Source organism: Parasteatoda tepidariorum, chromosome 9, assembly GCF_982258835.1.
Source record: "Parasteatoda tepidariorum strain Cologne lab strain chromosome 9, Ptep-v5.0, whole genome shotgun sequence".
Taxonomy (NCBI): domain Eukaryota; kingdom Metazoa; phylum Arthropoda; class Arachnida; order Araneae; family Theridiidae; genus Parasteatoda; species Parasteatoda tepidariorum.
Window position 1 is genome coordinate 88,547,141 of NC_141763.1, and position 16,563 is coordinate 88,563,703.

Consider the following 16,563-nt stretch of genomic DNA (forward strand, 5'->3'; position numbering starts at 1 on the left):
CATGTTTTTTTAAAGTCACCAGTTTGTTTTTCTAACCTTGAAATGAGAGAAATAAGACAGATGTTTAATTAGCATTTTTATAAGTTGATAGAATGGCAATACCGTGCAGCCGGAAATTCGATCGAGTTGTTGGTATAGTTACTTCCGTTTAATTTTCATTCGACTTTTTTGAGGTCAATGAGAGCAACGTTGGAATGTGTTTATCAAATCAAGTTATGAAAAAACTTACATAGTTTTTCGACAATGTTGTGCACAACAATTGTAAATAATTTTACCGCATGTTCATTGGATTATTATTCTTTTATCGTATTATAACTTTTTCCAATTTCCTTTGACCAACGCCTTGATATCACCGGTTTTGATATTTAACCATTAGTAAGTATCGTGGAATGCAGCATCATCTTATATGGGAAAAAAATAAAATCATCTCTTTGCAGCTATTTCGATTCGTTACAAATTGTATGTTCCTATTACATCGACAGTATTATTGTTCGATAACTGCCGCACTAAGCCTATGGCATATATATTATTTAAAAATTATTGATTAATTTTTTTCCTTTTGTAACTATTATTAAATCGTAGCGTTTTGCTTAAATGTCACTAGTTATTCTTTATAGACTGTTTATTCCCTTTGACTAAATCTATAACTTGAGTTTTTATGTCTCCTATTTTTGTTTTATTATGTTGATTTATTAAAGGTTACATACCAATTCGGCTTGCATTGTAGTGAGGGCTACATTTTTTATTACTGGCCTATTTATTAGCGGCTAGTTACAATCAAGTCGTTTGAATATATTATTCGTTGTAAAGGATGTCCATTTTCAATTTCAATGCTTCTAAAAATTTAAAAAATGACCTATGCTATTGACAGTATGTTGTTAGTAACGTCTGCAAACTCGCGATTACTAATTTTTCTTATTAATGACAATCATTTTGTTTATTGTTAAAATTCCTTTATAACATGCTCACACTATGAAATTTTCCTAAAATGCAGTCGAATCCCATTATATTAAATAGCACAGCAATAATGCATTATACACAGTGCATTAATAAGTGGTAGTTCATAACATCTTAACTCTTTAAAACTTTATTTTTTAGCATATGTTAATGATGTTGTTGTAAATAATGATTACAATAGTGCATAATTTGCTTATAAATTATGACTGACTAAGTATATTATAATTCAAATATTAAAAATCAAAAAAATAAATTTTTGCATTTTATAGTTAGAAGAAATCAGTACTTTTTAATTTACTACAATGTAATTTTAACTAGAGTTTACTAACTTTCATATCAGCAGTTAGTAAAGAATCCAATAATTTCTAGTCCTCATTTTTTCACAAATAAATAATTTAGAACTATTAAAATTCAGATTTCATTTCTGAGATCAAAAATGCAGAAATTTCTTGTCCTTCTTCAACACACATGTCGAAAATTGGGATTATTTTCATACTTTGAAAACTGTTATGCCAATTACAGTTGCCAAGGTGCCAAAAGGATTTTAAACTTTTATAGAAAAGCATGTAGAGGTTTGCCTACGGATAACTGTGAGTTGCGAGTTATATCTTTCGAATTTGTCCCCTTCTATGATTTTATTCTTTTTTATAGTTTCTGGTAATAAAATATTTTGTAGTTTTTATTTCTTGAACGTTTGTTATTCTTCATTGTAGACTTGTGAAAAGCGAGTTTTTAAAAAAATATAGATAATTTTATTAAGGACATATAATTATATGTCCTTAATAAAACTCTAAAAAATAAATAAAATATTACTTTAAATAAAGATTTTTTGAATTATTTTGATAGTCCAACCTACTCTGATTTTTAGTTGGCCTATGTATCCCATTTTCTGGGTTTCACAAAAGACCGTGAAATAATTATTAAATTAAAGATTTTATTATGTAAAATAATTTCATTATATTGATATATTCTCAAAGAAACAAATTTTAGAAGATAAGGTATTCAAGTTTATAAGCTTACTGTGGGTTAAAGTTCAACTTGCTGTATAAAAATAATATTCGGGGTGCAATAAGGTAATGGAAAAAAAATTATAGGTATAATACTTAACATTAAAAAAATTTAGTCTGGTTCAACATGCCTCTATGTCCAATCTACCTTGCCTCTGCCTGAATAAGTTCTTTAGAAGTAAATGTTCATTAACTTAAATCTCAAAAATCTAGTAAATTTTCTTATGCGCCACTGACTAGTTGTCAGCAAAACTAGGTTGCCTATTTGTTGCAAATACTGATACATTAATCTTCCTCTGAACTTCTTGAAATATATGACCTTTGAATTGTCTCTTACAGTATATATATATGTATATTTTTTTATTCTGTGTGATCCATTATGTAGAAACACTTGACTGCTAGGCTAGGATTCCTTATTGCGATGCTCAAATATGCCACCTAAAGAAAAGACTTAGGTTGGACTCCTCTTCTCAGTTGTATGGGAATGTACTACCTTTCATAATATTTTCCATATTGTTAAAAATATTTTCTGAAATTTTCATGCTTTTTTTAAGAATTATGTTTAATGCAGTTCCATATAGTTTCTTATCTTAAAGTCAATTTGAATATCAAGATAGATACTAATGTGCTTCCTTCTCATATAACTGTTAAGTGAAAGTATGTGAAGCCATAAAGAGTCCTCACCACATGTAGCCTGATTTTATATGAAAAATACATTTGTTAAATCAGAGTGACTCTTAAAAAGTTTAAATGACACTTTGTTTCATTTTTGAAATTGTTAACAAAATATAAAATAATTTTCTAGGTGAAGAAAGTACAAGCCTAATGAGATGGGGAAAATATTATCTAAAATATTCGGTAACAAGGAGATGAGGATATTGATGTTAGGTTTAGATGCAGCTGGAAAAACAAGTATCCTTTTGTACAATTGAATATTTTCATTTGTTTTTCAAACTGATTACTTTGTAATATGTGAACTTTTCTCTGTAGTTTAGTTTCCCACTTAGAGAATGTTATATTTATTCATATTTTTTGTCTTGATTTTTTTTAAAAAAAGAAAAAATAAGATTAAGTAATTAGGTCTTTTCTATTTAAATTTTATTTTAGGAGCATTCAGCATCCTGTAAGATTCGTTGTTAAGAGCGCTCAATTTCTCCCTTTAAGAAATATTTTTTATAATTTTATAACCATCGCTGGACAGCCGATCCAGTTTTTGGGTTTACGACTACTAATGATCAACTATGTAGCCTTGTAATTTTGAACCCAATCCAAAAGACTAGGGAAGTCCTGAATCAAGTGTTGGGAGAAATTTGCCTTTGTGGAGAACTTTTTAATGGAACTAACCCTCATTTGCGTTACATGGAGTGGGAGACAACGAGAACTTCCCACAGTTAGCCTGACGGCAAGGATCCTTCTAGCAATGTGGTCGGTGCAAGCCAGATGCGGAATTAGTATCAACTGGGATTTGAACCGGGTTCTCATTGGAAGGCAAACGCTCTATCCCCTGAGCCATCCCGGCTCTCCTTTAAGAAATAGATAGCTTTGGGCTTGTTGTCATAAACATAAGACTTCTGAAAAACAAAAACAGGGGCATCATATTGCGTAAATCAATTATTGAGTAACCAATTCTAATCCCCAAAACTGGATATTTACATCACCATGGAATAATTTGACAATTAAAGTGTTTATTTATTATTATTTATTTTAATAGACTATTACATGCCGGTAAACTTTGCAGAAACTCTCCCCATTTACATCCCACTTTCTGCAGTGAGTCTTAAATCTTCTATATTTTGAAAGTGTTCATTTAAATTTTGCACTTTCTTTGAATTACATGTGTATTGCATACGTGAATTAGTATATACAATGTGAGTATACTTGGGATAATTCAACAATTAAAGCATTTCTCTTCTTCTTTTGCCTGCATAGTGTTACATGCCTGCCAACTCTTCTGCATTTTGTAGAAGATCTCTCCATTTACATAGACTCTCTGCACTCAAATCTTCTACATTTTTGAAAATGTTCAGACAAGTTTTGCACTTTCATAGAATTACACATCTGTGAATGAAGATTGGTTCTTATGGCTTAGATAACGAATACACGTACATCAATAAGAATTGGTTATTGGCTCAGACATCTGGGATTTTCACTGTGCTTAAGCCTGATCTGTCATTAATTAGTGAAAAATATGAGATTTACATCTGATAATGAAAAAAGAAAGATGAAGTTTTTCTTTTATTTCAAATTTATTTGAGCTGAATGTGTTAAAATACTGCTGATACCTAGTCCAGTTAAAAGTGTTGTTGATTTTTTGAATGAAAAATAAAAATTGAAAACACATAAAATCTTTAGCATTGTAAATATTTCTTCTGCTATAAACTCAATCTTACACAGTTTAAAAAATGAGGGTTGCAGGTATAGCATAAAATTTTTAATAACCTCCAACTATTGCTTGTCCCGTTTTCTTTGTGTTTGCAACATCTTAACGCACAAATAGTGCAAAATTCCCATTCTATGTGAGTTTTAGCACATCCTATATTTTGTTTTGTTTATTTATCACTCCATCGGGCGCGTTGATCTGACAGATACAGGCGTGTCAATATCTCTGCTTTTGTCCCCTAAAACATTTTCTTACGACCTTGACCTTATCAGTATCTGTCCATCTGGCCCCCTGCTACTTTGGAATGCAGTAGTGACCAGTTCGGTGTAGGAGTATTTCCTGTTTCTAAGCTTGCTTGAAATTTTGTATCTGTTAGATACACGCGCCCGATAACGTTTGTCTCGTGAAGCTACATGGAAGTATCGAGATTCCCTGAGCGTTTTTGATTTATCTTTTTCCTACGATGAGTGCTAAACGCTTTTTAGATTTGAAAAATCAGAAAAACCTAGAGCTAGTTCATAGTATTCTATTTAGTGATGGAAATAAGGAATTAAATGCTGAAGAATTTGATGAAAGTGATGCTGACGAAGAAGATATTTTAGAAACACGTGAAGTTGATTGTCATTTCAGTAAAAGTGTTTATAATGACTCAGAACTCGATGATGATGTTAATAATGATGATTTTTATGTAGGAAAGGACAATAATACTTAAATGGGCAAAACAGATAGGAAGAAAAAATTTGACTTAAATTTAGAATCGGATTCAATTATAATAATTGATTTGTCACTTTTATATTATGTATTATTTGTGCATAACTGTCCTTTTTATACTTTTTCAACAGTTTAACATGTTTAATTAAATGTTTTTTACAGCATTTAACTTTTGTAATAGCGTTTGTGATTAGTAAATAAAAATTATTATTGAAAATATTAAAAAATATATAAAAATTAAATAAAAATTAAAAATATACATAAAAAACTAATAAAAGGTCCGGGTGTAAAAGCCTGGACCTAAAAAGAGTAAAAATAGGAGATTTAAGGTAATACATATTAACAGAAAACACACAAAACAGAGATGTATCTGACAGAAACATCGCGCCCGATGCCGTAAGTTTCGAGACGCGCCCGACGGAGTGTTAATATTGGAATAATTAAGTAATCGTTGAATTGATTACACATTAAACATCAAGGTTGTTTGATCAATAGTTTTTCTTAATTCATACTAGCTATTCTGTACAAATTAAAGCTAGGACAATCAGTTACTACTATCCCAACAGTCGGCTTTAACGTAGAAACAGTCACTTACAAAAATGTGAAGTTTAACGTTTGGGTAAGTTTTAATTTTATTTGCATTTTCTTAGATTAAATAATATGAAATGTTGAAATAAACTTATTTTAGATATTTATCATCATCATCAATGGCTCAACAGCCCAGGGTGGGCCTTGCCCTTCTCAAGAAATTTTTTCCAGGCTAGCCTTTTTCCTGCTAGTGTTTTCCAGTTTCTAGATATTTATATTTATTAATATGTTACAGACATTAATACATTTTTTTTTCTTGATGAATTTAATGTTTTCGGTACTTAAATTTTGATATGAGTTTAAAAAAATAAACAATCAACTCATTAGAATCTGTTGAAAATTAAAACATTTTTATCCTAAAAAATTGATTTACATTTGACACTTTGATTAAACAGCTACTCAAGTTTAAATTTAAAATCATTTCTGAGTTTGTAAAAAAATTTGTTATTTTCAACATTTAATTGAGTACCAAAGATCAATTAGAATACATTTCACATTTATTCATGAAACTAAAGTCTTACTATTTAAGCATTTTGTTAGTTAACGAATTTAAAATGAATGTAAAAATTTAATTTTGATCTATATTCATAGTTGGAATCATAATACAGTATGATCCCGAACTTTATTTGATAAAATAACTGCCTCATTATCTCTTAATTTTCACCAAGAAGTGTAATCCATACATGTAGAATTTCTCTTTTTGTTTGTGGATCTACACGTCTTTAAAAACTTTAAAAGAGGGAAAATTCTAAATAATCATTCAAAAAAAAGATTTGACCTTTCTCTTTTTTTTAAGCATATGCTTTCTGAAAGTTTGATTGTATAAAGGGATGATAATTATATTTTTAAAAAAGATAGTTTTAACATGTTTTGGTATCAGATGATAATTTTATTTAACATGTTCTCTCAGATTTGATTTTAAAAAGTGGCAATTTTCAAAGCCAGTGATTTTATTACTAGTGGTCACTGTACCCTATTTCTGACCTCTTTATTTATTTTTTAAGTAAAATTAAACTAAAAAGTTCTTTCTTTATGTAGTTAGTTATTTCCTGAAAGCAAATGGCTGTTACTGATCTTTACATTTCATGTGAGGCTAACTCATTAAAATTGAGCTTGGCTCCTAAAATATGTGAACTTTTGCAAACTCTTGTATATTTCATAAGCTAATTGGAAAATCTGGTCATTTGCAAACTGCCTTGAACTTAGAACTGTGCACACAATTTTCACTGCAGTAAGTCTAACAGATGATGTCAGTAATTTTTTTTTTCTATTGTGTACTATCTGTTCCAACTTCTCTTTATGATATTTGTTTTAATGTTTGTAAGTTATACATTATTATTGTTTATATATATGCAGGGGTCTGTGCAGGGCAAATTTACTACCATTTAACTTTACCATCACAAATTCAACTTTAGAAAAAATTATAGTTTCACAAAATACTTTAAAAAAAGCAAGTTCAAAGATTCTCTGCCTCTTAAAATTTTGTTTTTGTGTCCCTATAAAAAAAACTATAAATGCCAGAGTTTTTTTTAATTGAAACAACGAGGTTCTCTCTCTATAAACTATATAGGAATTCAAAATTCGAACATCATTCAAAACATTATTATAAATTTAATCTAACAGGCCTTTATTTTTTTATGAAATTTTTTTTCCCTGTAAAACTTTTTTCTGTATGACCTAGTTGAAAATGTTCTCATAATGAAAATAACTTTTAGTTCTAGTACTGTTATATGCAGTAAGTTAAAATTTAAAACTATGGACAATGGAATTTTAAATTTGGATACAATTTTAAGCTCAAAATTTCACAATATCAAATTTACTTTTTAATATATGGGGGGGAAAATGTAGAAAATTTCCAATCATAAATGATTTTTATTTGTAGCGACAATTTTTGAAACCAATTTCTTATTTTAACATATTTTGGTGTTGATATTTTAATCAGGGTGCGTAGCGTTTGTAAAAAGTACTTAAAGGTGCTTTTGGGGGGATTTCGTTTTTAAAAGCTTTTAAAGGTGCTTTTTTTAGCTGGCGTTTTTAAAAAGTGCTATTTTTCCGAATAATTTTTCTTTCCCTTCAGTGATATCTGGTGGATCCCATGCATTTCACGAAAAAATGGGGTGTGTTGCTACATAATCATTCATGCGGACTTCATGTCGTACCCACGTTATGACTTGCGCATGCGCGCACACCGAACCGAAACCCGAGTGCTTCAATTCGGGTAGAGAATATCAGATCCTTATGAAATGTTTTTCTTTTTAATTTATTTTAATTTTGTACTTGTTTATTTTATTTTACTTCTAACACTTTTTTTGACGTAGAGGGAAGGGTACTTTTGTTCTGAGTTCAGGGTCAAGTTGAATTCACTCGGTGATGTGGGAAAGTACTGATTGTTTCGATTACGATTTTTCTTTTTTAACGTTAGAACTGTTTATAAAAAGTTTTTGTTTTTCAATAATATCATTGATTGAATATGAATTTTTGAGTACTTGAAAACTTTTGTAAAGTGCTTGAAAAGTTTTTAAAAAGTGCTTATTTTTGATTCAGAGATTTGGCTACGCACCCTGTTTAGTGTAACTTTTAATTTTCACAAAATAGGTACCTCTCAAAAAAACTTAGACAGACCCCTGATATGTATATATAGTATGAAGTGAAGTTATATAGTAAAGCTTAAAGAAAGTACCTGCTCTCTTTATTGATTTAAAAGTATTAATAAATTAGCAATGTTTAATAGGCATCAAAATTATACAACTCTCATGAGTTATCTATAACTATTTTTAATGAACAATAATTTTGTTTTGCAAATTAAATTTTTAAAAAGATAAAAGTATTTTTATTATTTTATTTTAATATATAATGTATAAATGCCTACTAAGTGTAAGAAAAATTCTTAACAGCATTTAAAATTTTCATTGCCATAAATGATTCTTAGTTCTGAACCAAACTTAGATTGTTTTAAAATTTTTCTGCTTCAGCTGTAATATCATTACTCCAGCGGTTCCTCAAATGGTCTTCCATGGAGCCTTAATAATCCATTATTTATTTAAGTGAAAGAGTTAAGAAATGAGAATAAAAGAGGTTCCAAGAGTTAAGGTTCTTTTTATGAAAATTTTTAAAATCTGTAATTATTTTTAGATCCAATCAATAATCCATTATTTACTTATCATTTCAATTGCCTTTGTGAAATTTTATTGAGAGTTATGTGTCAGAGGGTGAGAAATGAAAATTTTTACAAAAAAAAATAATAATTTTTCTAACAACAATTATGAAAAAAGACTTATAAAAAAATTTATTGCATTTATAAAAAGTTGCAATAGTATTTCATATTTCGCTTTTCAAATCAAAATATCTCCAAGACTGACTTCACCTAATTTAAGATTATTAATGATAAGACAATGAAAAAAATTCATCCATCTTATCAAATATAAAAAGGTCCTAATAAATTAGTCTTTTAATGGTTAATACATATACAATTATAAAGTCGGGGTTCCTCCTTAGGCGCTTAATTATTTAGGGCTTCATTGTCAAAAACATTGGGAACCTCTGATTTAGTGTTCCACAGCTGAAAAAAAATTAGGAACTACTGCATTAATATACTTCTAGTTGTTGGACCATTAAACCCTACATTTAACCTTAAAAGTAAAGTATGGTACATTTTATTTTAATTTTAAGTATTTGTATTGTAATTTGCAGGATGTAGGGGGGCAAGACAAAATCCGCCCACTCTGGAGGCATTATTATACTGGTACACATGGCTTAATATTTGTTGTGGACTGTGCAGACAGAGATAGGATAGATGAAGCCAAACAAGAATTACATAGAATAATTAATGATAGAGAAATGAGAGATGCTATTATTTTAGTATTTGCGAACAAACAAGATCTGCCAGATGGTAAGTTTTTTTCTATATTATAATGAAGCTTTTGATATTATTTAAAACTGCTAGTTGATAAATGGGCTGTATTATTTTGTTGAACTAATTGTTCATATGCTTATGGAAAGAATGTATAAAACTATAATGTGTGCATTATTAAATTTCATATTATTTGATAACTGTTCAGGAGAAATATTGTAGATTGGAAATATTGTTTAATCTTGATCTTTTAGTGAATTTATAATACATCAGCTTTAGACTGTATTGAAATATCAGGAAGATTTACTTTTTATTTTTTGTACTGTTGTCAGCATAAAATTTGTTTTAAAAACCATTAAAAAGGGAACAAATTATTATATAGTTAAGCTAGGGATAATTGTTTAGTATTTAATTTTTATGCAATGTGTGTAAAATCTATTGTGAGAATATATAAGTTTTTAATCTCTTATTATTGGGTTGTTCGGAAAGTAATTTTTTCTTCTTCTTTTTTTTAAGAAAATGAAAGATGATTTTTTTTTTAAATAAATATTTTATTGAATTATATATTGTTCATTTTGGTCCAATCTTTTTGCCATCTTACTGACAATAGCACAATTTCATGCTCATAAAAAATTATTTCTTCGCTGAGGCAAAAACTGATCTAGGTGAATTTTGATTTTTTTTTCTACTTTGAGCAAGTTAACTTTTTTTAATCCATGATTTCTTACTAAATATTTTCAAAATAAGTAATAAAATATAAAACTAAATTCAGTGGCTCAACAGCCCATAGAGGGCCATGACCTACTGTGCCCATCTCAGTTTTCTTGAGCTCTGGGGTACAGGAGCAGATGTTTCGGTTAGGGGTTCAGCTGAATGCGAATCCCCCAGTGTTTAATTCTCAAGCATGCTTGGAACTCATTTATCAACCCACTGAAGGGATGAAAGGCTGAGTCAACCTTGCCCGACCCGAGGATCGAACCGTGGCACACGGACGCGAAGCACTACCATTCAGCCACCGGGTGTCAATAAAATTGAAATCATTACATATTTTCAAAGTCAAAAGAGTCTTTCATTAATTTATATGTTCACAGTTGCTTATGAAATTTATTCTTGGGATTCCTTCTAATGAAGGTCCATCATTTATGGTTGGTTCCACAGCCGGGAAGAAAATTTTGATCTGATGCTTTAGATAACTTGACTAATGAAAAACTTACTGCAAACACAGAATCTCCATTAAAACACTTTCTGCACACATTGATTAACTTTTGTTACTAGTTTCAATCCTTTCATTGCCACCTTATTTTGGCAAAAAAAAATTTAAAAATCAAGGATTTTTTTAGAATTCTGTATTGATTTATACCAAAGGGAGGAGTTTGATTAAAGAAAGCTGAAATTAAAAATCCAAAAATGTTATGTGCAAAAACACATTTTAAATAATTGAAAAAATAGCTAATGAGCAAGGAAAAGGTGCATGTAGTAGACCTGAAAATTTAAATTTTCAGTTAGTGGGCAGTGTCCGACAGACTCTTATAACTTAGTAGCCGCTTTTTAGTCAAACCTAATGAGTCGGTGACTAATACTTTAAATAGCCACTTTATGCAATTTTTTTGCTTTATTTGTTGGATTAAATTATATTTCTTAAAAAGTATTCATATTAAAAATAATATGACTATAAGAAGGTAATTCAACAATAAAAATAATATAAGTATATTACTGAATTTAGTTAAACATACTGACTTTAAAGAACTTTATTTAAAATATTTGGGAAAGCAAAATAACTTAGTGTAATCATAACAACTTTGAAATATGTGAATTATTAAGGAACTCTTTGTCTACATAAACCTTTCCATCAAATGTTGATGAATTCAGAAGAAACAAAATTTCGAATGGAGACGTTTGACATTCGAATGAGAATTCTGCTTCCCAGAGTCTTTCTGCAAAGAAAGAATGTGATTGATCGTTTATTTAGTTTAAGTTGCCACTTGTGATACCAGAATTTATCATTTTGACTATTATTTGTTTTAATTCAGAGATGGCGCTGCCATCGCATTGCTTTTGGTAGTTTTCTCCTTCCTAAAAGGAGTAATTAATATTCTAACCGGCTACGAGCAAGGTTGTCCGGCTTAAGCTCATTTGTTTATGTTTTGTTTTCCTAATTTTTCAATAAATGTTATTAAGTTTAATCTTGGTATTTATTCAATAAGTCCATACTCACGAACCTCTGATACTACACCACTTTTCTTTCCTTTTTTTTAAATTGCCATTTGCCTAGTGGTTATTTTTAGACCTAGTAGGAAGCATTTTTCCACAGAATGTTATCAACGTTTTAATAAAAATATCAATGTGAGATTTTATTAATTTGTGTGAATATGAATCTCAATGCGTGATTTATAAATCTCAATGCTTGATTTCTAAATCGTGTGAATACAAATCACGATGTTCCATTTTAAAATCGCATGGACATGAATCTTGATGTTTCAATATTAAATAGAGTGAATACGAATTCTGATGTTTAATTTTTAAGCCATTTGGACACAAATCATATTAGTGGCTTTTAAATTGCATGAATGTGAAATCCGATATTTGATAACAGATTGTGAAAACACGACGTGGTTGAATAATGGATTATTTGCAATAAGTTTTAGTCATTTTTATTAGTTTTACTTAAATCATTTATTTGTAGTGAAAGATACTGCTCTTAAGTTTTAAAAATATATTTCAAGCGATTTTGAATGAAAATTATGCATCCTAAAGAATTTGTCATTGTTTTTTTTATGTCTCCTTTATGATTTTCAGTCAATTTCTAGGGTTGCACTTAGCAGGGAGAGCACTGAAATCCTGAGAAATACAGGGGATTTAAAAATAATCTAAAACAGCATGGAAAATACAGGGAATTTTGAATTTTTTCTTGCAAACTGGGAAAATGCCGAGAATTTTATTTCTTATTTTTGTCTTTTAAATATGCCAACCTATATTTTTTGTTATATGTTATTATTTGATTTGCTATATATTGAGCATTATTAGTTATATGTTGAGCTCTACATTATTTCTATACGTTTCTCTAGCAATCCAAACTAGTGTTATCCTAATATAACTTACACAAAAGCATAATGAATGTGTATTTTCTCTTAATATATTATGTATAATACATACAAGGAAAACATGGAAAATCTTTTTTCCCCCGATTTGAGTGGCAACCCGGTATTTAAAGTATTATAGCTAAAAAAGAAAAACTCTGCAGCTTATAATTTGTCTCATTTTTAATTGTTCATACTTATTCAAAATATGTTTTTAAATGCTGGAAAATTGTATCTTTAATTATTATTATTATTATTTTTTTCAGCCATGAAGCCACATGAAATACAAGAGAAGCTTGGCCTGACCCGTATTCGGGATCGTAATTGGTATGTCCAACCATCTTGTGCTACTACTGGCGAAGGACTATATGAAGGACTGACATGGCTAACGTCCAATCACAAGTCCTGAGGACAGTGAACTTAATTTAAAAAACCCTTATTCACCATGTGAATTTATTCATTAATAATTGGTACCAGTTCTATACTCCTTACAATTTCTATGGCTCTGTTTCATCAAGATTAATAAATAAGAGGTGGATGGATGAAACATGGCCAATTCATTAATTTACAGTTTATTGAAATTAAACCGAAGCAAGTTTTTTTAATAATAATAATGAACTTCAGTCCACTCGAGCTGAATCCGTCTGCCGTTCCGCAACACATTTGTTCCAGTATAGGCTTTTCACCAATTTTTTGTACATAAAGAACTGTTTTCATTAAATATTGTGATAAGTTGTAATTGTTTATCTGCTCTTTTGAGGGTTTTTATGTACATGTGCAATGACTCATATGTTTCATTTTTTTTTTCATTTCTCCTTTGCCATTTTGTGCATTTAATTTGTGGAGTATCGGTGTTCAGAGGTCATGTACGACTGGAAAAAAATGAGATTCATTATTTATAAATGGTGGAAATAAGTCCATTTGTATATGGAAGGCATTTCTTATTTGGTCTTATCGGTTTTTCCATTACATGTAATCAAATTTTATGTGTCTGACTTCCATTTTGCTGTGAATTTAAATACATTTGATTTAATACAGCCTTTAAAAAAATGCTCCCTGTATTTGAACTTTTAGTGGCCCATCTGCTTCATCAATCAAATTCAAATTTCATTTATTCTGCGTTATGCGCTCAAAATCATGATGATTTAAATCAGTTAATCTCTCACAGTTACAGTGAACCAATTTTTATTGGCAACACCTGCTTTTTTTTTGCTGAAATGTGATCCTAACATAAAAAAACAAAGTGAATTTAAAAGTATATTTTTAGTATGAAAAATGGCAGTGCTAGGCAGAAAAGAAGAAAAGGGTATTTTATATGTTTTCAACTTGTCAGCCATTCAGATCTACTGAACATATTCTTCCAACAATGAGAAAAAACGAAAGTACAATAGATCGTATATTGCATTTTGATCATTTCCTTTGTGTCTAGCATCGCTACTATTCTTGCTGATATCCTCAGTGGTGTAGTTGTATGAGGAGTTGGGGGACAAAACACCCCCGAAATGATGCTAATTGCTTCATTAATCCAAATAGATAGAATCTCTATTTATTAGAATCTCTGTATATGATTATAAAAAGGTAATTAAAGGTATAAAATATAACCATCAGACCAAATTATCCCTTTCCTATAATACGACTATGCCCCTTGAACTCCATTTTAAGTTTCTTATTGTTTCTGAGAAAAAAATGAATTGTTGCAACTTTGAAATTAGAACTCTGTTACCATAACAATGAGAGCACAATTGTTTTAAATCATCTTAATCTCAGTTTTTAAACAACACTGAATAAAATTTTTGTTTTGATTGGTCAAGCGGCTAGACTGTTAGAGACTTATATGTGCAGAAAGTATTTTCATGATCGCCTGGAACATGAAATAATGTAAAGTTAAAAATATAAATATGGTTTCTTTTGTCCTTATAATCATTCCAAAGAAAAGTTTGGCATAGAGAATGAAGTTAGAAAATTATTTTCTGACACTTTCTTATTGAATTATATATACTTTTTTTTAGAAAAAAACGTGGAAATATTTAGCAAAGCTTTATTTATTTCATGGTACTCATATGTATTTGCAAAATTGTTTTGTTTGTGAAAGTTTTAAAATGAATTGATTTTATTAAAATTCCTCATTTCTTATTTATTTTATTTCTTTATTGTATCTTAAAGTGTTCTCATCTTCAAATAAATAATGGTCTTTATTTAAGAAACTGACTTTATTTTTGCAAAAAGTTTTAAAACTATTCTCTATGATATAAATGCAAGGCAACTTACGTTCTCATTTTTTTTTTTTTAAATTTTTTATATGAAAAAGAAGTTAAAATTAGTTCTCAAATTCTGAACAGTTAAAAGATATCAATGTATAACCCAAACAGTGTTTTGCTTTAAATCACTTTATGTCAATAAAAGTATAAAATTGAAATTAAAGAAACTAATTTGATATTGTATAGTGTTTATTAAGACTCGAAAATTATATTGCGAACCAAGGGGGGGGGGCTATGTTTTATGCTTACATACCTGGTGGAGCACTTAAATATTTAATCAGCAACTTCATCAATTTTGATTACAGTTAAGAAATTATCTAGATATATATATGAAAAAAAGATTTGCTTCTTTTTTATCCATTCCGTCATGGTTATTTTAATTTAAAAAAAGTAGACTCCAAGTTCTGTTCATAAAAAGATAATAAGAAATTGAATAAAAAAGCAAGATTGTTGTCCGATGTAATTTTACCAACTCTTAAACTTAACAGCTATTCTACAATATCAAAGCAGGTGATATTTTTATGCATAAAGTTTGAAGTTCATTTAATTTTATTTATATATCTTTGAATTGTTTTTCTTTCTGTTAAGGCAGCTAAAAGGTTTCTTTAAATGTTATACATTATATAAATGTAATACATTATATTTATTAATATGCTTTCAAAAAGATATTTAGGCTTATTTTTTTGTACAAATTGGAATTTTTTTTATAAGCCTAGCAGGGCATGTAAAAAATTTGAGATTTAAGCTCTGGTATATATATATATATACAGTTTAAATTTTACGAAACTAAATCAATTGTCTGCATTCTAAAAATGCATATATTTCTCATTTTCTGTAGCTATAGATTCACTGAACAGAAAAAAACTTGTTCTTGTATGGTAAAAAAAAAGGCTTCCGATTCACTTTATACCGTTATCACTGTTTGTATCGAACGGTGATATTTTACACAACTATAGTTGATCGAAATGGGCTACGGGTGGCGTAGGGCAGAACTCTCTACCTATGCACCACTTTGCAATCATGCTTTTACTATTAGAGTGTAGAGAGTCGTAGGAGAAGTATAGTTTGTCGATGTAAAGTACACCCCTAGCCATTTGTCTGGAATAGTGGTGGTGGCTATGGTTACGAGCTTTAACTATTTCAAGTAATTGGGTCATTATTTAAGAGAGGTTTGTCTCCGGTCTGTGGGAGAAAAGGGATCAGGGGTAAAAGAAGCTCCCCTTGCTGAAATGCGCTATTTCTTGTTTCCATAGGAACAGACAGCCTTACACTTAGTGGCGAGGGGAGTTTTTTTTATAAACAAACTATACTTTAGTTTCTGTCTTAATTTTCAAATAGATTTAAAATCTTTTAACTTTGGAAACTATATTTAACTGAAAAGTACATTGAACATAGTTCCAAAAGAAAACGTCGTGGAAATTTTAAAAATAATTTGTGAATTTAAAAATAATTAAATACGATAAATATTAAGAAAGGTCAAAATATTAGTAGTACGTTCCTATACTACTGAGGAGAGAGAAAGGTCAAGCCATAGAACCGCCGTTGTGGTCGCAAATAGTTCAATAAGTCAACCTCAAAACATAGCAAACCTTACACTTTATTCGTGTTATGATATTAATTTTCTTAAATTTGTTTTAGGCTCACGAGCGGTGAAAATTTGTAAATTGCAGTGAAACTCTTATGAAGGGTAAAATCACGTGTAAATTAAAACACAAATTACAGTTATAAAACTTCC

General features: G+C 29.4%; 1 protein-coding gene across 2 annotated transcripts; it reads left to right on the plus strand.

Moving 5' to 3' along the window:
• Positions 1-100: 100 nt before the first annotated feature.
• On the plus strand, positions 101-14,774 carry LOC107455165 (ADP-ribosylation factor 6). 2 transcript variants are annotated; one of them, XM_016072637.4, is made up of 5 exons: positions 101-375; positions 2,770-2,876; positions 5,571-5,674; positions 9,334-9,532; positions 12,837-14,774. In XM_016072637.4, exons 2-5 carry the CDS (start codon positions 2,795-2,797, stop codon positions 12,977-12,979), a joined length of 528 nt encoding a protein of 175 aa, XP_015928123.1. In that variant the 5' UTR covers positions 101-375; positions 2,770-2,794; the 3' UTR covers positions 12,980-14,774. The 2 variants fall into 2 exon arrangements, with proteins under 2 accessions (XP_015928123.1, XP_042905384.1); XM_043049450.3 differs by lacking the exon at positions 101-375 and adding an exon at positions 380-459.
• The last annotated feature ends 1,789 nt before the right edge of the window (positions 14,775-16,563 follow it).

Excerpts from the sequence above, each read along its gene's own strand:
- LOC107455165 (XM_016072637.4), top strand. The coding sequence starts at position 2,795 with ATGGGGAAAATATTATCTAAAATATTCGGTAACAAGGAGATGAGGATA. Across the intron at positions 2,877-5,570 it reads AGATGCAGCTGGAAAAACAA|CTATTCTGTACAAATTAAAG; the intron begins GTATCCTTTTGT and ends AATTCATACTAG. Across the intron at positions 5,675-9,333 it reads ATGTGAAGTTTAACGTTTGG|GATGTAGGGGGGCAAGACAA; the intron begins GTAAGTTTTAAT and ends TGTAATTTGCAG.